Source organism: Vicugna pacos, chromosome 8, assembly GCF_048564905.1.
Source record: "Vicugna pacos chromosome 8, VicPac4, whole genome shotgun sequence".
In the NCBI taxonomy this organism is placed as follows: Eukaryota; Metazoa; Chordata; class Mammalia; order Artiodactyla; family Camelidae; genus Vicugna; species Vicugna pacos.
The window spans coordinates 3,045,008-3,072,301 of record NC_132994.1 but is presented as its reverse complement, the minus strand read 5'-3'; the positions used below and the strand labels follow the sequence as shown (position 1 = coordinate 3,072,301).

At 34.5% G+C, this 27,294-nt stretch overlaps 1 protein-coding gene and 1 long non-coding RNA gene across 11 annotated transcripts in view; one reads left to right on the top strand and one right to left on the bottom strand.

Moving 5' to 3' along the window:
- FAM135A (family with sequence similarity 135 member A) overlaps nt 1-27,294 on the top strand; it is a 126,169-nt gene that overhangs the window by 57,212 nt on the left and 41,663 nt on the right. For 9 of the 10 annotated variants that reach the window (XM_031676044.2, XM_072965481.1, XM_072965480.1 and 6 more), the window contains 8 exons: nt 1,843-1,982; nt 2,096-2,166; nt 4,553-4,726; nt 8,003-8,129; nt 8,795-8,948; nt 12,751-12,828; nt 16,783-16,832; nt 22,415-22,570. In XM_031676044.2, the coding sequence (XP_031531904.1) occupies nt 1,843-1,982; nt 2,096-2,166; nt 4,553-4,726; nt 8,003-8,129; nt 8,795-8,948; nt 12,751-12,828; nt 16,783-16,832; nt 22,415-22,570 (950 nt within the window). The remainder of the gene's footprint in view (nt 1-1,842; nt 1,983-2,095; nt 2,167-4,552; nt 4,727-8,002; nt 8,130-8,794; nt 8,949-12,750; nt 12,829-16,782; nt 16,833-22,414; nt 22,571-27,294) is intronic. The other variant, XM_072965483.1, reaches the window with a different exon arrangement.
- LOC140697631 (uncharacterized) lies at nt 8,196-8,928 on the bottom strand. The gene is made up of 2 exons (XR_012074780.1): nt 8,840-8,928; nt 8,196-8,493 (listed from the first exon to the last, which is right to left on the bottom strand). It is a non-coding gene; the product is annotated as an uncharacterized lncRNA (long non-coding RNA).

Sequence of the window (27,294 nt, the reverse complement as noted above, 5' to 3'; positions counted from 1 at the left end):
GGGCTGTGTCCTTCAGGCCCTTTGAGTGGACAGAGCTAGTGAGTCCATGTTTGCCCACACATATATATTTACACATACATGTATGAATTTACACCTGTCTTTCTTTATCGAAACATTTAGTGAGAAACGTAAGTTCATATCAGTATTTCTAATTTTAGTCCAGTGCTGCAGGATTCATTTTATATCTGTATCTCCTTTCCATCTGTGGACGTCCTTCTCTGAAAGGTTTCTGTAAGAACCTAGTTCTCTTTACTCTTAGGATGTTTTCTATCTGACCAGCTCTTATACAACCGGACTCTGTCCCTGCTCCCTCTCCCCTGCATGGGTGCACTCCGTACACCTCTGGGGCTCCACCACATGCCAGGTCATTTCCCGCTGTGGACATCCTGCTCCTCCCACTTGGACTTGCTAAGTTCTCCTGCCAGGAATTCCATCTTCAGGGACATTCTACTCTCCTTACTCGCGCTCTGTTAGCGTATCGTGCTGCCACTGCCCACACCCTCCTTCATCCCCAGGTAGAAGCATTTCTCATCTTGCTTGGGCTCCCAATACCTTGCTCTAAGTCATCCTTCCACCTAGATTGCCCTCCTTACTCCAGTCGGACTCTGGGATCAGACTCTGAGCCCTTGCCTACAGAGATGCCCACCTTGCATTGTCTCTGGCCTAAACATCTGAAGTTTCTTCAACTGTTTTTTACGTCATATCATTTCTGGAGGATAGAGTAATAAAACAGCAAGTGGGCCATTGGAATGACCTGACACCAACAACCCAGAGATAGACCACACTTTACAAGTAAAGGCCACAGTCTTCTGGAGGCTGCTTTCACTTTGGACCAGCTACAACTTGAGGGTCCGTGAGCTGTCCTCACTTCTGATCTGATGGCTACAAATTTGGAGTTCCTGTTACCACCTCAGGCTCAGTGATTCACTAGAGCAACTCACAGAACTCAGGAAAGCACTCTAGTTATTGTTAAAGTTTTATTATAGTGAAGGGATACAAATCATCCAGAAGAATGGATGCATAGGGCAAGGACTGGAAGAGTCCCAGATTTTGAAGCTTCCGTTGTTCTTTCCCCAATGACTCAGGATGCTTTACCCTCCCGGAAAATCTGTATGTGACAACATATAGAGTATTGCCAACCAGAGAAGCTGACTCAGGCCTCCGTGTCCAGAGTTGTTACTGGTGTTTGATTACATAGGCATGATTGAGTCATTGCCCACATGGCTCAGTCTCCAGCACCCTTACCCTCCCCAGAGGTTGGGCTCACAAATGCGACTCAAAACTTCAACTTCCCAGTCACGTGGTTGGTCTTACTGGTGTGGCCAGCTGCCATCCTGAGTTTCCTCCGTACCATAAGTTATCTGGGCCCACCATGAATAGCAGAGAAACTCCTGACACTGGGAAGTTCTAGGGAGTTAGAGGCTACCTCTCAGGAACTGGGAACAAAAGCCAACCAAATTCTTTGCTCCTAGGGATTAGAGGTTACTTCCCAGCAACCAGGACAGAAACTAACCTGATTCTTTACTGCGCAGCTCTGGAAAGCTAACTTGCTTTCTTCTGTAGCGTACAGATCAATTGTTCACTCTTAAAATACCTACCTTGAGATTTTCTCATTTGTTTTTGCAAATTAATATAAGTTGTATAAGAGTTCTATAATGGTTATGATGTACTTATACATTTTTAATCATAGAAATTAATAAACTTTAAGAAATATTCTAATACTGCTGTATAAAATAATGACATTGGAGTAATATAATTAAACATATGGTATTTTAGAGTAAAAGTATTAATTTACTTGTATTTTGCCTTTTACCTGTCAATTATGTATCTTATCTGTTTTAGGTATGACTTTAGCCTTTCCAGCCTCAGTACATGATTCTCTGATTTGCAGTAAGACATTTCAAATTCTATATAAAAATGAGGAAGTTGTTTTAAATGATGTCATGATCTTCAAAGTTAAAATGTTGTTGGATGAAAAAAAGGTAAAACATTTCTTCATATATATTTGGATAAATATTTCTGTAAAGCCTCAAGGCATATTTCTGACTTTCTATAAAATAATCAAGAAGCATCTCATATTGTGATTTCTCTTCAGATTGAAGAAACCCTTGAGGAAATTAATTTTCTGTTATCCTTGGATCTGCACTTCACAGATGGAGATTATTCGTAAGTAGGCTAATCAAACAGTGAGAAATCTTTAGTTACTCATGAGTGTTATTTATCTACTAGTATTAGATTCTGCATTTTCCTCTTAGAACCCAGCCTGTCTCCTTTTTGTCTGTTTTGAACTACTTCTACCTTCCGGGAGAGTCTCATGGGAATGGTTGGGCCTAGTCTTATGCCCGTGCTAATCCCATGAGCTCCAGGTAGCAAAATCAGACAAGGTGAGGAAATAGGAAACAATTTCCTAGACTCTAGAAATTGCACTGTGGATATAATACCACTGCGTTGAGGCACTTAGATATAACTGAACTCTGTCCCACTCTTTCACTGGCTAGTCTGTCTTAGTGGCCTGAGTGATGCCATCTGTAGGCGGGGTCTCTTCATAGTCATATTTATTGAGACCCACCACCCTTAGGCTTGGCAGTTGTTTCTGGTTCATTGACTTCTCCAGTCCATGAAGAAGACGTGCAGGCATACATTGTAGGGACAAATTGTGCTTTTATTTATTTATTTTTCTCTGAAGGATAACAAGGTATTTTTTATTGTGGTAAAATACCCAACATAAAATGTACCATTTTAACTATTTTTAAGCATAAATCTCAGTACCTTCACAGTGTGGTGCAGCCATCACCGCCATCCATCTCTGGAGCTTTTTCAGCACCTCAGACTGAAACACTGTACTCATTAGATAGCAGCTCTTTGTCCCCACTCCCCATCTCCTGATAACCCTGTTCTGCTTTCTGTGAATTTGACTATTCTAGGTGCCACAGATAAGTGAAATCATGCAGTGTTTGTCCTTTTGTATTTGACTTATTTCACTTAAACAGTGTCTTTAAGGTTCCTCCCTGTTGTAGTATATATGAGAATTACATTTCTTTTAAGACTGAATAATATTCTTTGGAATGGATGGATAATACCATGTTTTGTTTATCCATTGACTTATCAGTAAACACTTGGGTTGTTTCTGCCCTTTTTGGTTATTGTGAATAATGTTGTTAATGAACACAGGTACACAAATACCTGTTTAAGTCCCTGCTTTCAGTTCTCTCGGTCACGTGCCTACAAGTGGAATCACTGGATTGTGTGGTAGTTCTGTGTTTAATTTTCTGAAGAACCACCATACTGTTTCCACAGCAGCTGTGCCATTTTGCATTCCCACCAGATATGCTCGAGGATTCCAATTTATCACATTCTGGTCAACACTTGTTTTTCTTTTTTTTAAATAATAGCCATCCTAATGGGTATTAAGTGAACAGTGAGATTTTGGAAAATACGATCAGTACCAACCTAAACTAACATAAAAATAAACATGTAGTCAGAGACCAAGGGACAGGCCTAAAATATATTCACATGTAATACAGCACATGTGAGTTAAAGTACAGAGGATCTGGAATCAAAGGACCTGGATCTGAGTGTCAGCTGTCCCACAGTCTGAATGATCTTAGAATATTTTCATGACTTCTTTGAATTTCAGCTACCTTATCTGTAAAAGCTTTTACTCATTTAAACAATCAAAGATCCATTTTACTGTTTTACTTTTGTAGGGTTTTATTTTTTCATTTCAAGCATACTTGTAGAAATACTTCTTGAAAATTATATATGAGTTCAGACTGCCTGTAAGACAAATGTCTAAGCCGTCACATTACTCACAGGTCTCCTGTGAGAGGTCCTCTTTACTGTCATGGAGGAGTAAGAAGTTTTACGTGGTAGCTACTGCTCCTCTGTAATACTTGTTTATTACCAACAATTCCTTAAGATGTAAGATGTTCTTTTTTGAACCAAGTCAATTTTATAAGTGGACTAAGCGGAAATGAATAAATAGTTCATTAGCTGTAGGTAGCCATAATGTATGTATCAGTTAAAATATATATATATTTGGACATCATTTCCATGGCATTGTTTCAATTTTTGTATGTGTAAATCTAATGACAGGCTACAATATCTATAATAAAGCATCTACCAATTACTTATTTTTCAGCAGCATTTAATAACCAAATTTTATGCAATAAAAATAATTTTAAACACCTTTTGGGATTTATTATAATAGGATTTGACCTACATTGTATTGCAACTTTATAATAAATAGCATTCCTTATGGAGTAAAATTTTTAGATGGGAGCTTTTCCTAAAGTATCAAAAAGGACTCGTTTTATAGGAACAGTAATGAAAACAGTATGGACTGATAGAAAACTGTAAGAAAGATCTGGTTATTTTCTTATTGTTGGATTTCATATTACTATCTAATGCAAACGTGATGCTTTACAAATTATTCTCATTCTGTTTTTAAAAAGTAATTAAGTACCTAAATGATTTTGTAGTTTAAAATACTCTACAAAAGTTTGGCCTTTACCAAATTTCCATACACATGCGGCTGTGTTGCTTTTTATAGAGCAGATGATCTGAACACCTTGCAGCTAATAAGCAGCCGGACTTTGAAGCTGCACTTCAGCCTCCACAGAGGCCTTCACCACCACGTCAATGTCATGTTTGATTACTTCCACCTTTCTGTCGTGTCTGTTACTGTCCACGCGTCACTGGTTGCTCTGCACCAGCCACTGATAAGGTGAGCTTAACCAGCACTCTGATCCTTATTAATATTATGCCTTTTATTTTTACGGTGAAAACATACTTTGATAAAGATAACTGAAATAGTAAGGAATTTCTAAATTCAAACTTACTTAATAAGTACTTTCATTTTTTATACTAAAGTGTTAATAAAATTTAAGAGCATGGGAACATTAGATTGATAATTTTTTTATTACAAAAATGTGGAGGAATCTTTGTGAAATAAACTACAAAAAAGAATGCAATCTGGAAACAGCCACCCAGCATTGTTTAGTCTTCATTTGTGTTTTAATGCAATGCTGTACTGTAATTATTCATTCTCTAGAAAAGTATATTCATTTTTTCATAGTTTTTTGGTCTCTTCCCAAGATAGACTAATTTTATCTCCTTAAATCTATGCTATACAGTAATTCTTATTTTCTAAGTTATTAACCAATTTTATGGATCTTTACTAAACAAGCCTTTTTAAGCTATATCATTTTAGCCTAAAGGTGCATGATATTCTGGATCATAATAAATGCATTGGGATAATTTTTTTTTCTGCCCACTTCCATGGGGAGACAGATTGCCTTCCATTGATGTAAGAATACAATACAAGTTCCTTAGTTTTTGCAGTAAAACATCATCCTGTGGCATGAGCAACAGATAGACACTTGTAAAATCAGCAACTTATATGAAAATACTCCAAACTGACTTGATTTCTGAACTGTCCACCTTACAATTTCTGACACAAACCTTATTCCAACTACTGATATTAGGGGTGATGCTTAAGGGTTATGATGTTAAACTGATTTATCTATCAGTGGGTAATTTTGTACAATTACCCTCAGAATTTATAGAAAACCAACACAATTTAACTTACTTCCCACAGGTAACAGCCTTCTGTTGCTTATCTTTACCTTGTTGCAAAAATGGTGGGAACCTCTTCCCCAGTGTTGGCCCATGATTTCTTTTGGAGCAGGGGGCCAGGGAGAAGGCTGTTTCTCCTGACGACTGCCTGGCCTTCCTTATTCTGTAGTAAGATGTGTAACTAGTTGTTTTGCCATTTTTGTCTCACCTCTTAGACCTTTGAGAGTTTGTTCTCAGTTGCTATAACTTCTGTAAACAGGAGAGTGTTCCTACACATAATTTTTTTATAAACTTCTCCAAAATAATTTAGATGTTGATTTAAAAAATTAACATTTAATAACATGCTAACTCAATAAAACTCCTTTGACAAGACAGTAGGTTTCGAATAAGTAGTATATAATATTACTTTTATGTGAGTTGTGTTAGCTTTATTTTATTTTATTTTTTTAATGAGATACAGTCAGTTACAATGTGTCAGTTTCTGGTGTACAGCACAATGTCCCAGTCATGTATATACATACATATATTCATTTTCATATTCTTTTTCATTAAATGTTGTTACAAGATACTGAATATAGTTCCCTGTGCTATACAGAAGAAACTTTTTTAAAATCTATATACGTTTGGTTTTAATACTAAAAGTTTTTATCTGTTTATAAAATACATTCCTATAATTTTCTGAATTTCTTATTTTTGTAATTTCAGTATGAGTCCCTAACTGAGCTATTTCAACTGTTCCTTTTTCTTTATAACAGTTGCTTAGTTTCTTTTCTGAAAAATGCACAAACTATTCATGGAAGTTGGCTCAGCTTATTAATGTTGCTTCCTAAGACCCTGATGAAGTAGAAGTGATGTTTGTATCCCTAATACTAGCCAGTTAGACGTGTGCTTCCTCTTGCAATGCAGCAGTCTTTGCCACAGACTAGTAGGTGAAAGAGGCAGCTCATCTCCTAAAGACCATTTACTGGAAGGAGAAGACATTTTTGGCTCAGAATCAGAAGCCCAGAGGATTAACTGTTGGCTCTGGTTGGTGACAAAAAGTAACTGAGGTGCCTGCGACAGCTGAGCCGGCTATTCTTTGCCTCGTGGCCACAGGCTCTAATATCCCCTCTTTGCTGTTGGAACTTTGCCCGGGAAGAAGCAGCCCCTTTCCCTCCCTTTCTCTGCCTGTTGACGAGAGGCTGGGGAGGGAAAGCAGGGACAGGAGAAGGAAGGCTTTTTTGGCTGGTGGCGTGCTGGTGGAGGGGTCCTGTTAAGGGTATCATTCCTCACTATTTACGCTTCTACAGGTTCTTCCTGAAGTTTTGTTATAGGTGGATTTTTTTTATCCACCAAATCAAATGAAAATTTTTTAAGCTTTCAGTATTATCTTTTTAAATGTTATTCTTATATAAAACAATTTCTATGATCAACCCAACTATAGATGTTACATCAATTTTTTAAAGTAACTGGGGTTAGGATTTCTTTCTTTGCTTGTTTTTTATATAACCTGATTTTTTTAAGTACAGCTTCTATGACTCCATTCTGAGAAGCACTTCCTAGGGAGTGGAATTTACCATTGACCTGTGACACCCTTCTTTGCTAGGATATAGATATTTCATTTTTTGCAAAGCAAATTGCTTTTGCAAAGGAAGGCTGCTCTCTGCTTATGACAAGTTTGATTTACTTTCCTGTCTTTTCCCTTTTGCCAAACAGCCAAATAGTCAAATACATTGGCTTTCTCACAATTAGCCAGTACTTTATCTCAGAAAAAAATTGTATATGATTTTTAAACATTCAAACAGAATATGCTTCTTATTCTATAGAATTTATGGTATATTGAATGTAATGTTAACACTAATAGCAGTAGCTCATTTAATGTGTGATTGAGACGGTGCTTTAAAGTACTTACTAAGGTTACCTTAATAGAGTGTATAGACTTTAGGTGAAGAGGAAGAAAATACCTTGTTTTTGAGAAATGGAGGCAACAGGTGGACTCAGTAATTCTTTTTTTACATTTAAGTGGGAGCTCTTTATTTCTATAAGTAGCATCTGTATTTGATTAAGTGTTAACGTTATGAACTTGGTAACCAGTCCTGACAGATCAATATTTCCAAGTCAAAGTTTGACCCTTACTTGTTACTCAGCCACTCTGGATCCCACCCTGTTTTGTCTTTAGAATCCTTTGAGACTCCCTGAACCCAGTCATACAGAAGTAATCTCAAGCATCCAGTCTTAGTTGTTTAATATTCATTGTATCTTTTCATAATAATTCAAATTCTTAGAGGAAAAGTTATAAAAATTACTCTGAGGATACTTTAGAAATCATAACCTTGCAAAACCCTTGCTTTTTATTCTGTTCCTATAAGATTTTCTTTTGTAGATGTTTACCTTAACATTCAAATAGACAGTTATGACAGTAATGATGTGACGCTTATTTCTCCAGCTTTCCTCGCCCGGTGAAGACTACTTGGTTAAACAGAAATGCACCAGCACAAAACAAAGATTCTGCGATTCCTACTCTTGAAAGTGTGGTCTTTGGTATTAACTACACAAAACAGCTATCGCCAGACGTAAGACTTGATCTGTCTATGACTCCACTTTCTTCTCTTATTTCAAATGAAATGTTTTTTAACTGGTACATCTGAATGTGATTGTTCTTTTATTAATTGAGCTCAACAACTTACAGATCTAATTAAATACGATCTTAACAAATTGGTTGGTTCCAGTTGTTTATTACAAAAACCAACCTGATACTTCACGATTTTATAAGATTGAATGAATGGAGATCTTTGACAGCCAGGGCCTTTTTCGGCTGGTCACTGTCATCGCTTGCTCCCTTAACGGAACCGGCAGCGTCATTCCGAAGGAGCCTGTAAAGCACCGTTGCCAGAGCGGAGAGCTGACTTGCAGTCGTGCAGGACAGCCATTACTCCCCTGAAAGAAAAGGGCGTTCATACTGTAAAAGCAGACTGACGCTCAGTCAGAATGCCATCTGAATCCCAAATTTTCAAAAATCATAACTTAATCTGCTTGTTTTGAAAGTCCGATATAACGGAAATTGCTAGTCACATTTCCTGTGTTTGAATTACTTGTATGAGCAGCTCCCTGACATACTGCTAAATTTCTTATATATATGTTTTAAAATCGCTGTAATGAGGGTTTTTCTAAGTCTCAAGTGTCAGATTAGCAGATTTTTGGTGACTAACACTGTGTCCCAAATCTGTCCCCTGTGTAGGGCTGCAGTTTCGTGGTCGCAGACTCCTTCCTGCACCACGCCTACCATTTCCATCACACGCTCTGCGCCGCGTTGCTGCTGGCCTTCAAGGGGCTGCACAGCTACTTCGTCACAGTCACGGAAGAGGTCCCCTCCTGCCAGAAACTAGAGCTGGGTATGTCGAGAGCCGCCAGCCTCTGCACGGGGTCAGGGCACGCTCCTCATCCTCACACTGCTGGTCACCAACTCTGCTGGGGTTCTACACTAAAACTGGTCTCTGTGCTTCACGTTTACTTCTCTCTCAATGCCATCTTTTTCAATCTTTGATCATTACTTTCTGCAATTTAAAAACATTTTATGATACTGAGAAGTCATTCCTTGGCGCCAAGCCTGAAATGAGTCTTTTGATTAATTTTTTTAACATTATGTCATTATACTACTTCTCTTAGAATATAACCAGAAAGCGTATGAGAACAGAATGACATTATTTACAGAATTATTTGATAGGGAAGGTAAAATTAGATAGGTTAGGTAAGATAAATTCTTACTTGCAAATATTTAACAGTCTAGCAGGTTGTAGGTACTTGGGATTTTTCTTTTTTAATGTTTGATTTTAAGTGATCGTAGATCTTATTTCTTTCATTTTGCTTCAGAAAATAATAACATTATTCAGTTTCAACATTTTGAAAATTATTTAAAAACTTAAAACAAAATCAGTCCTCAGTTTTAGTCCAGCAGTAATATCTGCATGTATGTTGCAGCACATGATAAAAATCACATTGCCTTGATTTTGTATACCATTTGCAGTTTGCAAAATGCATATACATGTATCATGTTATAAAAGATAAATCACTGGGATTTCCAAAAATGTTTTTATTCAGATATTTTATGATACTTTTGTAAGCTTTTACTTTGAAATATCAGCTAGTAGCTTATAAAAAGTACGTTTTAGTTACCTCTTTGGAATAAATTATTTTCATCATTACATACTTGAATAAGTCAGAAAATACTTTTAAAATTTAACTTCAATTATTATTCTTGTTTCTTCATTCCTCAGGAATCTCAGTCTCTTAAAAATATTGATGCACAATCAAAAATAGTCACTTACTGAAAATAATTCTTGGATTTGATACTACTTAGGCTATTTTTATAATAGCCTATTTTGGGATACAAAAGAATTATGAGAAAGTGAAATGATTTATCCGTCAGTTAAATTCAACTATGAGAAAATGCTAGGCACGCGCCTGCCTATCAGCAGGTACTCCAGTGGATTTGAGTAATTCCGTTACTCACAGTCAGTTCAGCGCACACTTTCTTAACTAGAAACAGGCATCACTCAACTGACTATTTAGAATACTTAATTCAAGAATCCCAATGAATCCATAGTATATAAGCAATAAGAAAACGTGTGCTCTTTTTTGCTCATGTATTCTTTCTCAAGACAAGAATGTTAGTGTAGAAACACTTTTTAATTACTATTCTCTGAGGTATTCTTTTTCCTTGTTAGTTCATACACTCAGAATCCTTCTATTTCCCTTAGGAAAGTCCTTCAGGAAACTGCTGCCTTAGATGTAAACTTTTTTAAATGTTCTTTTTTTGAAAATGAAGGAATTACTTGTAGAATAGAACTAATTTAGGCTATCACTTATCCTCAACTAATGGAAAAATTATGCTCCATATATTTTTAAATTTGGTTCTTTGGAATTCAAACACATTTTCTTAGGAGACATACAAGTTTTGGTTAATTTAGATTCAATGACCAGAACACAAAACTATTAAACCATAATATTAATGAAGGACAATACCATGTTCCAGAGAAGCAGTGTTATAAAAAGTGTGGTGTGAAACTTAGAAGCCATGTGTAACGGGATTTCTAGAAGACAGTTTGTTGCTCGTTTCAGGCTGAATGCTGAAGTAGAATCCAGGGAGGCATTATCTCGTAGTGCTTAAGAGCACACGTTTGGAGCCATTTCTGTCACTTACTATCTATAAGGAACTTAATTGAGTCACTGGGACTGTATATACAGGATAGTTTCCATTCTAAGGGTAGGAAAGTTGAAGGGATCCAGCTGTGGTGAGTGAGTCGGGAAGGAGAGGTAAGAATATCCAAAAAGCAGAGGGTGTAAGGAAACCCTCCCAGTAAGGCTGCAAAGTGGGATTCCCTTGGGCTTTTTATGAGCGCCTCCTGTGCCAGGTCCTGAGCAAGGTGCTGAGCAAAGACAAGGATGTCTGTCTTTAAATAGTTTGACTTGTCCTGTTACCTGAATAAGTGATCAGTGCAGCACAAGACAGGCAGGAGAAACACCCAGCAAGATGGGATTCCCGTGGCTTGAAAATAGAGAGCCATGTGTGAGATGGGCTGTATAAATGCCTGCATAAGGAAGGTGTCCGTCTGCATATAATTTTCAGGTTGCTTTAACGTGTAACATTCCCAAATGAAAAAATACTCGAACCACATTTCAATGTAGAAAAAAGTATTTCTCTACAATGGAAAGTAATGTTTGAAGAAAACAAGCACCTCTTTCAAAAGCAAAGATTTATTTCAAATAGCTTAGACAGTATTGGCATTTTATTGCTAATTTATCTAAATTCACTATGATAATTCATTTATTCATAAGGTTTTTAACTTGCAGGTAAAGATGGTTTTTATGGCATTTTTATTACTTTGGATATACATATATATATGAAATGTAGAAAATCTAATGATTAAAAGAGCCCTTATATTTAACTTCAGGAGTTTGTTACTAAATGAATGTCAACTTTATTCCAGATTATTTGCTTAAAATGTTTTATCACAAAATAAAATTCTAAAGCAAACCCAGACTTCAGTTTTAAATAAGTCAATAATAGTGACAAAATAAAATTATTATACCTTACACATGGTATTTACTCAGAATATATTTGTTGAATGGGTGAATGAATGAAATAGCACAATACAGTTTTTGTTGTTACTTGAAAAGTGTATAGGCATCAACACATACTTTATAGCAGGGATATAGGGATTTTTAAAATTGATTCCTCTTCAGTAAATATTTATCAGTAATACTTTGTGTTATTCTTAAACTTTTCATTACTATTTATACTTTCTTTTCTGTTTATTGGGAATTGTAGTTTATCCTTGAATGCATCTTCTAGAACATCTAAAAACATTGACTATTCAAAATAAAACTGTTGCATATTCTGAACTATTTACATTATTTTTTTTAATCCTAGCAAAATTTAATTGTAGGCACTAGATAATATTTCTGTAAAACACTGTTGACTAAACATCATTATATTCACCAGTTTTAGTAAGTTTATATGAAATATTTATTGATTAGAGGATGTATTCTATTTTCTTCTACTATTTAGCACTTTTCTTGAGTTTTCACATAAGTGTATATTTAAAAGTCTTAAACTCCACCATGCCTTGAGAACCGTATCTAAATTCTGTTCCCTTTTTAAAAATAATGCCTTGAATTCCATTCTGCTTGTGCCTTTTTCTTTTCTCATAGATGAATGATGTACATTTTTTGATGACATACAGTTAAATATTGGTTTGACACAAGGAACTCTTAGTGAGAGTGGGAGTCATGAATTCTGGAAGCTAGGCTTGAGCGAGTCGTGTAACCTTTCTGGGCCCCGGTGTCTACATTTATAAAAGCAGGGGTCGACCTAGCCGACCCCTGAGATCCCTGCCAAATCTAAAATTTGGAGTCTAAGAAATTAATATTGGATCCACAATATTGCATTACGAAATGTTGAGTGGCACATATATTTAAATAGAAAAAAAAGAGCAAAGTGACATAAACTTGAATGTACATCATTTGTAATTCTAATAAGCTAATTAACTAACTGAAAGATTCTGCTTTAGTGTTCTAATCTAACTGTGCTATCAGACCAGTACTAAATCTATTAATAACAATTTGGGAAAGTCTGGTAAATTTTATTGTAAAAGGAGTATAGTAACTAGTGCTGTGTGCAATCCTTATAACTAGCCAAGGCCAACATGCAGGTCCTTTATGAGCGCCTTCTCAGAAGAAAACAGCCACCAGCCCAGAGAGACTCCTGCCTAGGTACGTTGACAACTAGGTTAAGTAAATTATCCCTCTTAATTAGTGTGAACCTTTGCTTCAGTGCCAAATTTCATATATATGTATTTATTAATATAGTATTTCCTACCACCCTTACTTAAGAACTTACTTTTAGAATCAATTTGGTTTGTAGATAAGCTTTGGTTATCTTAATTAATTTTAATATTGAGATGTTTATTTAAAACTGGAAATGTTACATGCAAAGATTTCTTTGGCTTTTTTGTATTGTTTTTAGAGTTCCTAGAAAGAGCACTGTTTGGAAGCCATGTATTACCAGAATTTGTTGGTTTAATGATGTTGCCTTAAATTTGTCCAAAGTCAGTTTGTCTTCAGGTAGGGCTAATGATAATAAAATTGGTTTAAAAAGTACAGCTAATTTCATGTATTATAGTTTTATTTTTTGAGTCAATTTGCATTTATTTTTTATTGTTCTAAATTTAAAAAGCAAAATACAGTAATATCAACTCACCACTATTCAGATATGTTACATATTTGAAAAGAAATATCCTGATCTTATTATTTTATTGATATATTTCCCTGTATATTTTAGACTTTCGTTCTTAAATAGCAGCAGTACTTAATTTATTACCTTTCCATGAGTATATTGAAAGTTCTTACTTGGTGTCAAATAGACCATCACAATTATATATTTTAAAAGCTCTAGAAAGAAAAAAATAAAATCACAATGTGTGTTTTTCAGTTTTCAGAAGGACAAAAGGAAATTAAAAGCCAAACTCTTTCTCAACATTTCTGAGGTGAAAACTAGCTCAGAAATATTTAAATTGGGTTAGTTTTCACTAAACCTATTCAGGGAGAAACTTACCTTCTTATCAGGAAGGGAAAAAGAAAGGTTGAAGATTTATTTATGGTCATTATTTTGAAATACAATTTTATATTCTCATTAAGTAGCTTAACTGTAAAATTAAAGAATTCATGGTGTGAAATTATGGCCATTTATGAAATGTTTAATGTCCTTTCTGGTAATAAAAATATAATTCACATTTACAGTTATATTGTCAGCCTGTCAATTTATAGGTGAGCATGCTAAATAATTTTAGAGAATGCTCTTTGTATAATAAGGCCTGTATAAAGAAGAGCCCAGTTTTTGGTTGGGTGGGAAAAGACTTGATTCAAAACTAAAGCATAATGAAATTAGTTAAATAGTACTTTTTTTAAGGTATCTTTTATCCTTAACTAATAGAATTGTATTGGCATTATCTGAGCTGTTGTAAATATCTGTTGAATGAATGAATAGATGAGTGGGTGGATGGATTTAGAAAATAAGTTTAAGACACATTTACCCTTTGACCTGGCAACCCCATTTTATTCATCTGTAGCATGGAAATGAGTGCTAGTAGGTTTAGGTATATGTGCAATCATGTTTATCACAGTACTGTTCTTAGTGGCAACACTGAAAACAAAGATAAATACCCACCATTCAGCAAAGAATGGAATATGAAAGAAATCATGAGGCACCCACACCAAGGAATGTTATGCAGCCATTTGTAAAAAATGCTTTAGGGCTGCTTCTCAGATTTGCATGGACTACTGCTAAGAGAAAAAGAGCAAATTGCAGGAAGTATATAAAATACAGTCCTTTTTTGTAAACCAGTGACTCCAGATATGATCTATGTATGTATTTGAAAACATGGAAGGATATGTTCTAGACTGCTGCCTTGGGGGAGCCAAGGTTTAAAAAAAAAAAAAAGTAAGAAAATAATAATATTAATAGATTTTTATAAAATGTGTAATACAAGACAGTAAGATAACAAAAAGTTATATAGGCATTTTTAAAAGAAAATTAATATAGGATTGTAAACTTAGTTAAAAATCCTAAATGATTTTGAAATCATTTCAGCTCAGAAATTTTGAAGTTGAGTTTTACATTGAAGCATTCCTTAAGATGTTTGTATTAAAGTAGCTCTCTCTAGCCTTAATGCAAAGGTACCAGTTTCCGCATTTAGGCTCTTGGTGTGTAAAGATGAGAAAAGTGTACCAAAACTCAAAACTGTAAAAAGGTTTTTTTTTTTTAATTCATAGATAAGATATGTAACCTGCCAAGACCAATTTTGCTGATTTTCTTCTGTCACAGGAAAATATGAGTAACGTGAAAGCAGATGTTAGCATATGGACCATAGGCTTTTTTTTACGTTAAGTCTGCCACATTTTTTTTTAATGTTGGGTCTGCCACAGACATTCTCTTTTTTAATTTTGGAAAACTTAATATTAGAAGCCACTGATTTACCTGACAGTGAAATGATTTGTGAAATCTCAGTAGATTTCTTTAGTTATCCGTGAGCTGACCAATTTGATTTATTTCTTGGTACATAATGTAACATCTAAATATAATTTTATTTATATATTTTGCAATTACAAAACCTATGTGTGTTACTGGTTTTTAGTTACCAATAGCATATTTATTGTTCACATCATAGCTTGATTGAGTTTGCCACATTGTAACTGGTTATTTTACCAAATTTAATTGTTTATCATTCTTCAACATCCAGTATACCTTGTGAGATAGTGAGCTGATGAATGAATTTGGGGATATCATTGAATGCATGCTTGCTTTTCTGTGGAAATGATCACTTAAACTCCCTTACAGCAACAAGATATGGAACTTGGTGTAATCACAACTATGCTGCTAGAATTCTTTTAGGAGAACTCATTTTAATTTGATTTCTAAATAAAAATTAAATATATCTAAACATGATATTTTAGGCTTTAGTGAAATTCCTTCCCTGCAAAAAATAATTAAGAAATCTTTCTATTCTGTTAGTTTCTGTATTCCCTTGTGAATATTACCATTTTAATTGTAAATTAATCCGGACCCCTGCCTTTATAAATGATTGTAGCATACATTAAATAAGTTAGGATTATATGGGAAAAAAATTGCCTGAGTTTTAGACTCTCACAGAAAATTGAATTTATTAAACTAAAATATAAACTTACTTTTTGTTGAAAAGGATTTTGTCATTTATTTTCATTAAATAGCTTATATTCCAGGTATGTTTTAAATATGTTTTGATTATAAAAATTATTCTGGCTTGAATTTTTTAGGAATAGCTTTCGTGAAAAGTAGAGCTTGAACATGTGTAATACAAGACAGTAAGATGACTGGAATTTATAATATGTGAAATGCAGTAAAACCGAGCTGTATGTTTTATCTTTCCCATGATGCAGTTGTGCAAGTTGCTTTAGGTCTATAGTCAGTATTTCCTTGACAGTGTTAGCGTCTTATGAGAACTGAAGCACTATTTAATACAGGCAGACCTCATTTTATTGTGCTTCACATATACTGAGTTTTTCACAGGTTGAAAATTTATGACAGCCTTACACCAAGCAAGTCTGTTGGCAACCATTTTTCCAACAGCATTTGCTCAGTTTGTGTCTCTGTGTCACATTTTGGTAATTCTTGGAATATTTCAAACTTTTTCATTATTTTATTTGTTATGGTGATCTGTGATCTTCTATGTTACTATTGCAAAAAGATTACAACTCACTAAGGCTCAGATGATAGCAGTTTTAGCAATATTTTTAATTAAGGTATGTACATTGGTTTTTTAGACATAATGCTGTTGCACATTTGATAGACTATAATATAGTGTAAACAACTTTTATATGCACTAGGAATCCAAAAAATTCATGTGACTCCCTTTATTGCAATATTCACTCTATTGTAGTGGCCTGGAACTGAACCACAGTGTTTTTGAGGTGTTCCTGCAATCAGAACATAGAATTTAATAGTTATCACACTACTTGCATGATTAATATGTTTATGAAAATCTTTTACACTGAAATTTAATTCATTTATAAAATCCAAATATTTTGCAAACTTCTGGTTTAAAGGTAATTCAATTTATTTATATAATTTCAAAAATAGTTTTCAGATCTAACATTGAAATACTTTTTCTAATTATTCTTTGCTCCTTTCAGAGGAAATGGATGTAGAAGCTCGACTTACTGAATTATGTGAAGAAGTTAAGGTACTTGGATTTTTAAAATTCACATTACCGAGTTATTTGGGTGGATTGTTTCCTTTTCCTAAATATTTTGTTGGAGAAAACTTAACTATTTATCCTTTTTAAAATGCGAAGATAAAATTGTTGATCTAGGTAGAACCACAGCTAGTTGATCAAATGACATTTGCCTTTAACATGAAGTTAAATTAGCTTTAAAATGTATATTATTCTGCATATAAATGAAATAACAAAGACAATTAACTGATCAAAATGTGCTTTTTCTTCTATTAGTTCACTCAAAGAATTTCTGGACAGATTTTTTAAAGCATCACTTAAACTTACATATTTTTGTAAAATGATATTGTTTAGAAATGAAAATTTGTTTTATTTCAAGAGACCAATTTGTGTCTTATACTATTTTTCCACTAGTTCATTCTTTTAATCAAATTGAATCGATTTTTATTTTCCCTCTTTTTTCCCTTGTGGAGCTAAATGTTTTGACTATTTTAAGATCACTGTGTATTTCACTCTTGTTTAGCTCCGTTAATGGAAGAAATCAGAGACCTGAATCAAACAAAAATACATGTATTTGGCTTTGGAATATATGTCTTTATGTAAATTTAAATGAGGACTTGAACCTTTCAAGAAAGTATTTACCTTCTCTTTGTAAAAGTGTACATATGCAGGATAGACAATTTTGTATAATCCTGGAAGCTTTCCCCATGCTTCAAATAATTGTTTTCTTTGAAAAATCACTAATGCCGTTATAGTAGCTGCCCAGAAGAACTCTATATACTTAGAAATAATCTGAATGTTTGCTGTTAATGTGAAAAAAATACACAATGTTTAACTGACGTATTAAAGAAAATTTGGAGGAATAAACATGATACTTCCAGATGGAAAGGTTAAATGATTACTGAAAGATACCCAGTTTTTCTCAAGTTAATACTACTAATGTGTCCATATCCAAATCCCATGGAAACTTAAAAAGTTAAACTTATTTTAAAGATCACTTGAAGAAAGGTAAGGATGACTAAGAAGAACTTTTGAAAAATAATAATATAGAGGGACTTGCCCAGGCGGATGCTAAAATATACATAAAGCTACAGTAATAGAAATAGAGTAGGACTTCTCTAAAAGAATGGAAAGACAAATCAATGGCACTAAATAGCACTGAAATAGTCACTAAATATGTTTAAGAACTGAATATATAAAATATCACAAACACTGGGTTACATAAACGGTGTGGTAAAATACTATGCTATAGAAGCAAATTCTAAGTGGACTTAAAGAGTTAAATGTCCACAACAACTAGGAAGAAAAATTTACGTATGCATTTATGTATGAACAGTCTACTCTTAGGATATGAAATAACTTCTTTAGAGTAATAGTAAAAGGCAAAATAAGGTATTGATGATTTGAAACTTCTTTAAAAATATAAATAAAGTTGAAAGCAAGCAGGCAATAGACTGGACGAAAATATCTCCAATATTTAGAAGTGGCAAGTGATTAATACTCACAATATATAAAGAGCTCCTATGTTTCAATTTCAAACGCCCCTCATGGAGAAGAGATATGCATAGAGGCAGTGCACAAAAGGCAGTTCTTAGCAGAACCAGGTAGCCACTGAAATGACACTAATTCTTACTGAAAACTAGGGAAATATGCATTTGACCATGAAATTTGCAAAAAATGAGAGTGACTGCTAATCTGCATTGTTGATAAGAACATAGGGGAACTGGTATCTGCATATGTGGTTGTGAGAGTAAAAACTGATTCTTTTTTTTAGTTCAATTCATATCAATCTATTGTAAAAACATTTATTAAATACACATGCTCTCTCACATAACAGTTTTTATTTAGAAATCAATTCTACGAAAGTGCTAATACGTTTGCACAAACATGAATATAAAGAATTATAAACTCCCACATAGACATTTAAAAGGATTAGGTAAATATTTGTGCACTGACATGGATTCAAGAAATAAGTTTTGATCTGAAATGGAAGGTAATATTTTCATGCTGAAATGCTCTTTAGAGTATGTTAACTGATAAAGATAAATTGGAGGAAAATACACATACGATTTTTATATGTTAAAAAAAAGCTATGTGTGTATTTGATCATGTTTATATAATTAGATTACACATAAAAAATTTTAAAGGATATATATATTTCAAACTATTAATACAGAAAAGAATGGCATGAAGGATGGGGCTAAAAAGGAAAAATTTTATGCTTTATATCTGTATATATACTAAATTAAAAAATAATACATATGTATTCATATGTTACTAATAAATGTGTAGGTATTTATTTAAATCTCAGTATGTAAATAGGCATCATAAAATTTAACATCAACAAACTAGGGTAAATTTTGACAGCAGATAGAATAGACAAAAGATGGAATATTTAAAGAGGTCTTATAAATCAGTAAGAAAACCTGTAACCCCCCTACTAGTATAGGTTAGATCCCCAATTACAAAAAAGGCTAATAAATATATGAAAAACATTTAATCTCACTAATTATCATAAAATGTAAATATTCTGAAACCATTTTTAACCCATCAGTATGGCTGTGTTTTTAATAGCAATGTAATGCTTGTTGAGATGCGGTGAGATACAGATTCTCAGACCTCACAGATCTTTTTCAGAGATTAGTTTGGCAGTATGTATCCAAAGCCAAAAAGAGTATTCCTTCTCAATTTATGCCAAATAAACAATCAGAGGTTCTTATATAGTATAATTTGTAATATTGTAAAAATGTAAACCTAAATAAATAGCCAATAATAGGAGAATGGTTAAATTAATGGGACACTCATAATGTAAAAAAAGTTGTACAGCCTTAAACATGATGCTTTCAACAAATGTTTGGTGACGTAGGAAAATGCTCATACTGTATTCAGTGAAAGTAGCATAAAACCACATGTAATTCTAGCTTTTTCCTCTACATGCACAACTGAAAAAAATTGAAGACTGTGCACTAAAATGACCTCTATTTTTCTTCTTTTTTGCTTTCCCCTTTTTTCAAAGTCTATTAAAATAAGCATCATTTTGTAATCAGACACAATCAGTGAATACTATGAAAACAATATATCCATGTAAGGCAAGATAATGAATGTTTTTTGACAAAATATTAATACAAATGTAAGGTCTTATTATTCCTACATTTGTACATATAAAAGATTGTACTAGACATATTTGTAATTTCCTGTTTAACATAAAAAGAATTGTTTATTATTTATATTTTGAGGCTTATTGTAAAGATTTATGTAAACCAAAGGAGTTTATGCTTGAGGGGATGCTTTTCCAATAGTGAAAATACCAGCGTCCTCTCTCAGAACCTTGGTGCCATGATCCCTGAGAAATAAAGTTAGTAATTACAAAGTATCTAGGCAGCCTTGCTCTCGGGGAAGGGGGGACTGGGGGGGGGAGGGAAAAAGAGTTGTGTACTTTATTTAGCCTGCAGTAAGGCCAGGAGAATTGTTTCTACTTGTGTGTAGATGATACTAGATGTAGTGTTGCTTGCCTTACACAATGCTATTTATAATTACTGTCAGTTACTCTTGTCTTCTTTTCCTAACTCCATTAAAACCATTTTTGGAACAATATGGCAGGTTTCAGCTTATTTTAGAGTACATCTTAATCTTCTGTGTGTTCTTAAGAGACATAAAAAACGTGCTAGCTTCCTTTCTAATAACATTTATAAACCATTACCGGGGACTAAACGCATCTGTAGATTTTTTTATATGTTGATAAATCAATGTTTATCATTTGTTGACTCTATTAGCTTCCTTTCCAGAATTCTGGAATTTGTCAATGTTTTCTGAGTTTGTCCTTATATTCTGGGAGCTTTTTCCTTATCTAAGACCTGGCATTCCTTATTCATTCATTCATTTATTCATCCGGTAAATATTTATTGAGTGACTACTGTGTACTGGTAACAGAAGGGAATCACACTAGGGAAGATTTCCTCATGTTGCTAGTAATTGAAGACAGATTTTTGCAGTAAGATTATTATCTGCCTGAGAACTGACTGCTGCCTCTGTAGATTAAAGAAACGCCTTTCCTCATGACAAAAATGCGTGTCCAAGGAGAAACATCATTCTGACTTACAGTCTTTCATTATTCTTTGTTCACAAGTTCTTATTTTATCAAGACAACCAAATGCCTTGTAGAAGAGTCTGCGTTTCATTCAGTACTTTTTTTATTCAGTATTCTTAACTTTTATCATCAGTTTAGGTGAATATTTAAATAAATGGGATAATTTAATTCCAGTATTAGAACACTCATAATAGTATATTATAATTGTTTACCCACTTTTCTTTCCTCACTAGACTGTGAGCTTCTCATATTAATCTTGGTATCTGTAGAAGTGTAGGCCCTAGCATTTAAAATGTGCTCAATAAATACTGGGTGAATGAATTGTTATTAAGGGGAAAGAAAGAAGTGTTGGACAACTCTGTGAAAGGATTCCTGCAAGTAAAATCGAATCTAAGTGTTGCAGGAAAATGGGGTGCAAGAGGATGGTCGTGCCACATCTCAGGAAAGTCCTTGGCTTCCTTGGCTTTGTGCAGGAAAGAATTCAAGAGCAAGCCATAGTAAAGTGAAAGTAGATCGATTCAGGGAGATATGCAGTCTGTAGACAAAGTGCGAGCCATTTCAGAAGGCAAGAAAGGGAGAGGATTAGGAGATACTCACTTCATAGCAAAATGCAGGCCATCTCAAGAGGCAAGAGGCCTCAGGGTACGCAGCTGGTTAGTGTTTATGGGCTCGGTAATTTCATACGCTAACAAGTGGGAGGACTATTCCAGCTATTTTTGGGGAAAGGGATTTCCCAGAGTTGGGCCACCACCCAGTATTTGACCTTTTATGGCCATCCTCGGAACTGTCATGGCGCCTGTGGGAGTGCCAGCTACCATGCTAATACATTGCAGTGAGCATGTAATGAAGCTCAAGGTCCACTGGAAGTCAGATCTACCGTCCTGAGCCTCGAGGGTCTAAGGGGATTTGAATCTCCCGCCATCTTGGACCTAGTCAGGTTTTAACCAGTTTTTGTCCTATCTTCAATTGCTGTTTCCTTTCATGGTTATGCCCTGCCCCCTTCCCTCTTGTTTCCTGGGAACATAAATGTGAGGGGAAAACAGTACTTTAGAAAGTGTCTCAGTCCTTTCTGAGTTGTTAGACATCTTTTAAGTACTTAGCTGATTGAGGAAAAAATCATATTTTAAGACTTCTTTATCTTTCAAAAATGTTGTAACTTTCATCATGATTTATGCATTGTGTTTAAAAGTCCCAGTGTTTCAGTGTTTGAAGTTGATCATGTTTTACAGAATCCTGATTTGTAATTTTTTACTATATTTTGTATTGTTTCAGTAACAAGACACCTCAGATATTGAAATATTGGTTAAGTTGGCGAAAATTGCTATAGTAACTATCAGAAAAAAAGCCATTGGTCAGTTGGTCTCTCTCTGCACATATATGCAGGCACACACACACACATTTTTTTAAACTAAAAGTTTGCCTTTGTATTAAGTCTCCATAGTATATTTAGATATTTTACGGTAATTCTCAGAGAGCAGTAAAGTTTTTTTCCTTGTCATTTCAGAAAATAGAAAATCCTGATGAACTGGCAGAACTTATAAATATGAATCTTGCTCAACTTTGCTCACTTCTAATGGCTTTGTGGGGACAGTTTCTGGAAGTTATAACACTACATGAAGAACTAAGGCTATTACTAGCACAAGAGCACCACACTTTGAGGGTAAGTTGAAAATGTGATGCCAGAGCATTTTAATGAGGATTATCATTTATCTTTAGAAATTTCTTATGAATAAAAAGCCTGATATTTACATAATATGTTCAAAAATCAGAAAAGAGACATTTATCATTGTACTATTGTTTGATTCCTAAAGTTAATAATAGAACAGTACAGTTGAGGACATGTCCTATCTCAGTTAATATCCCCACTAGTAAGAAAAACCATCTAAATGTAAATAAAATAGGAAAATACATGATGCCAGATAGCCCTTGGAACCCAAGAGCAGGAATTATAACCAGGTCTCATCAGGAACAGAAATCAGAACTAAAGAGGCATCCCAGACTAAGACAGAATATCTCTCTCAAACTTCACACTCCCTCACTTCCTCTCCCCTTCCCTCACTTCATTTAAGACATTTATTATGAACCTGGCAGGGTTGGGGGTGTAATCTAGATATGCATGTCCGTTATAGGCCTAGTATGGACATTATGCAGCTATTTTTGTGCAGTTTTATTATACAGCACATCAAGAGGCTTTGGGATATTAAATCTTTGACTATCTTTCCAGTCTTAGCCTCCTTATGTACCCTGTACGCATACTAATTTTCCTTACCTACTAAGTACTTCCACAAAAATGTCATTTATTTTCTTTTTCCCTGTTTTTTTGTTTTTCTTTCCATAATTATAAAACATAATGTATAATCAGAATCAGAGAAGGGCATAAAACATACACGTTAACAAATAATTAAAAGCACATTCTCGTTTAGTTATCACCCAAATAAAGAAATAGAAAATTGTCAACACCACAGAAGTATTCTGTGTATTTTTTCCAATTTCTATTCCCTCAGTGACATTTAGAAGGAATCCCATCCTGTCTTTTATGAAAAGTTCCTTATTTCTCTTAGTTTTTACCACCTATGTACATGCACTAAATAATAGAAGTTGTTTCAGCCTGTTCAGTTATTCAGCCTATGCATAAATGAAATCATACAGTGCATATTCTTTTGTATATTGCTTCTTTCAGTCAAGATTTTGTTTGTGAGATTAATCCATGTTTTTGTTGGTAGTTGTTGAATGTGCATTTTCATTTCTGTGATGTATTTCCATTTGAATATACCTACAGTTTGTTTATCCGTTCCCCTGTTGGTAGAAATTTGGATTATTTCTGACTTGTAGCTACTGCAAACCAAGTTGCTATGTCTTAAACATTTTTTTTTTTTGGTATACCAGATTCTGTGAAGTGTTCACCTGTGAAGGAAATTGTCTTGTCATAGGATATGAATAACTTCAATTCTACTACCTAGTGCTATACTGTTTTCCAAAGTGGTGCCAACTTTTACTCCCACTAGCATTGTATGAGAGTTCTTATTACTCTACATATTCCCCAACTCTTGATATTGGCAGACTTTTATAATTTTGCCAAGATGAATATAAAATGATACATGATTATGGTTTTAGTTTGCATTTTTCTGCTGACTATAACTGGTATAGTTGAACACTGTTTTGTATGTTTATTGGCCATGTAGGTTTCCTCTTTGTGAAGTGCCTGTTCAAATTGCTTGCCCAATTTTCTATAGGATTACTTTGCTTTTTCTTCTTGATTTGTAATAGTTTTCTGTGTATTCTAAGTACTGGTCCTTTGTTATATATTTTATAAATAAATCTTCTCTCATTTCATTTTTTTTTTTAGCTATCTTCATGCTGTCTTTTGATGATCTAGAGGTCTTAACTTTAGTGTAGATGAAACAGAAGAGAAAAGCCAGGCATAGACATACCCATATTTGGGTATAATATATGCAGATCAACAAGGAAAAGGTGAGATTTTCAATAAATGATGTTGGAACAATTAGGTATCCATGTGGAAAAAATATTATATAAAATTCAGTTCCAGGTGGATTGAAGACAAACGTGAGAGGCAAAATCATAAAGCTTCTAAAATATAATAGAGAACTTACAAAAGAATTACAGGAACAGTACAGCATACTCCCATATACTCTTTGTCAGAATCACAAGTTTCTGTTTTGGCACATTTGCATCATTGTGCCTTCTTTTCGTAAATGGGTACGTATATAAATATGTTCATACATACCTTTTTTCTAGACCATTTGATAGTTATAGACATCGTGCTCCTTTATTCGTAAATACTTCAAGGTATATTGACTAAGAAAAAAATATAGTCTTTTAACCATGGTACAGTAGCAACTTTAGGAAATTTTATATTGATCCAGTACTAATATCTAACACATGATTTATTTTTAAGTCTTGTCAGTTGTCTTAATAATATCCTATGTGACAACCTTTCCCAGGATCAAACTTAAGGGTCACAAATTGCATTCAGTTATCATATCCCTTTAAACCCTTTAGACTCATTTCATCTTGAATAGGTCCTTGCATTTTCTTGGTTTTCTATGACTTTGACTTTTTTTGTACAGTATTCCCAGTAGTTTTGTAGACCATTCTTCAGTTTGGGTTTGTATTATGTTTCCTTAAGATTAGATTCAGATGATACAGTATTAGTGGGAATACTACATTGTATTTCTTTTTCAATCAGTTTTGGTAAATTATATTTTTCTAGTGTATTTGTCTAAATTTATGGATTTATTGGTCTCAAATAATTTATAGCATCCTTTAATTACCTTTTTAACATCAGCAATGTCTGTAGTGTTTTCTTCTGTTTCATCCTTGATAGTAGTTATTTGTGCTTTCATTCTTTTTTCCTTGATCGGTCCCACCAGAAGTTTGTCATTTTATTAGATTTTTCAAAGAACAGACTTTTAATGTTAATTTTCTCTCTTATGTGTTTTGTTTTCTGTTTCATTAGTTTTGCTTTTGACTTCAAGTATTTCCTCTTACTTTCTATAGGTTTATTTTACTTTCTTTTTAAAACTGATATAAATAGATGCTTAGCTTATTAATTGTAGCATTTCTTCTTTTCTGTTATATGCATGTAAGTCTATAAGTATTGCTTTAGCTGCATTCCACAAGTCTTGATATATTGTGTTTTTTTTTTTTTTTTTGTCTTTCAGTTCTCTGTGTTTTCTAATTTTTGTGAGCAATTTATTCTTTGATTGGGGCTATTTAGAAGAGTTTCTTTTTTCCATTAGCATATAAAATAACAAATACATCTGTTCCTTCATTTTCTGTATGTAAACAGGACCAATGTACTAGTCAGTGACCGGATACCAGGGGAACCAGTGTGGCAGGCGTATACCACACTCCAGTGGGAAATCCCTCAGCTGCCATAACAGTGTGTTTGGGAACCTAACATCTATTGCATAAACATGTTTGAATTAATGTAACACATGTAAACAAAACTATTATCAAGTATGCATTGGATATGTTGCCTCAAATTTAGCTATTTTCATTCTTTCCTTGCTCGGAAGTCCAAGAAATTGAGTGTCTGCCCATAATCAGTCTTTCTCAGGCATAAAGGACCAGAGGCAATTCTTGTTCGTAAATTGCCATATTTTGTTATCAAGTGACCCTGCAGTCCTAGATTATGGAGATTGACACCTAGCCCCAAGGCAGTCATCTATAGCAGGGACATGAGGAAGACTAGTCATTTCTGAGGTGGCCTGCTGCTTATAAATTCTGCTGACTCAGGGCACTTTCTGTTAGAAAAATGACTGACTGGAGTATTCAGGTCGTCTCTCTTGAGCATTTTAACATGGGACACACAGGAAGAGACACAGTTGGTACGCACTGTCAGAAACCAGAGAGACGGGGACCCAGGCACAACCTGTGAGACAGTGGAAGTCATGAGTAAACCGGTTTCATAAGGGAGGGGTAGAACTAATAAGGGTCAGAAGCATAGCAGAGAGAGTCGGAGGTGGAGAGGAACACAGCAGTGGAGGAAGGACCAGAAAAGGGAACAGCAGCTGCAGGAGTGATCTTAGGATATTAGTCTATTTGTTAATTCCTGAATGGCAGTGAGCCACTTCAGTTTCACAAGAACTGGATGTCTGGGTGCAGGATCAGTTCCCCGGACGTCCTTGCTTAGCTGTGCATCCTTATGAACTCCCGCACAGCCTGAGCCAACCTGAGCTCATCTCTGTCTCCTACTAACTAAAGAGCCTTCATGTCCGGGAGTATTTATTTATCTCCAGATATACAGATTTCCTAGTTGTCTTCTTGTTTTTGATTTCCAGCTTATCTTCACTGTGATTAGGAAGCAAGTCTCTGTGATTTAAAAACTTCTAATATTCTTTCAGACCTTTATGTACAGTGGGAATGTATATTCTTCAGTATACTGGGCTAAGTGTTCTGAATCGTCTGCTAGGTTAAGTTTATAAATCATTTTGTTCAAAGTCTTCATATTTTTAATGAGTTTATGGCTGTTACTGCTGTGAACCATGAGGAAAGATGTATTTAAGTCTCCCATTATTATTATGAACTTGTTCTTACTTGTTGTTACCAGGTAGTAAGTAAGTGGCAGAGGTGGGATTCCAGCCCGCGTGGGAAGGCTCAGTGGTCTGTTCTTAGCACTTGATGCGCTGCTTCTCACAGTAGAGAAGTGGGTGATCTCAGATCAGAGCCAACTTTGTAGCACACTTTATGGGGAGGGGGTTGTCCTGGGTGGAACAGAAGCCAGGAGGTAAACGCCAGCAGTCAGAGAACAGCTGGGGAGCACAACCTTGAAAAAAGAAAGTAAAGGGGACAAAGAAGGGAGGCCAAGACAAGAATCCGGTTTATGGAAAACTAAAATGCCAAAGATAAACTGTGAAATTT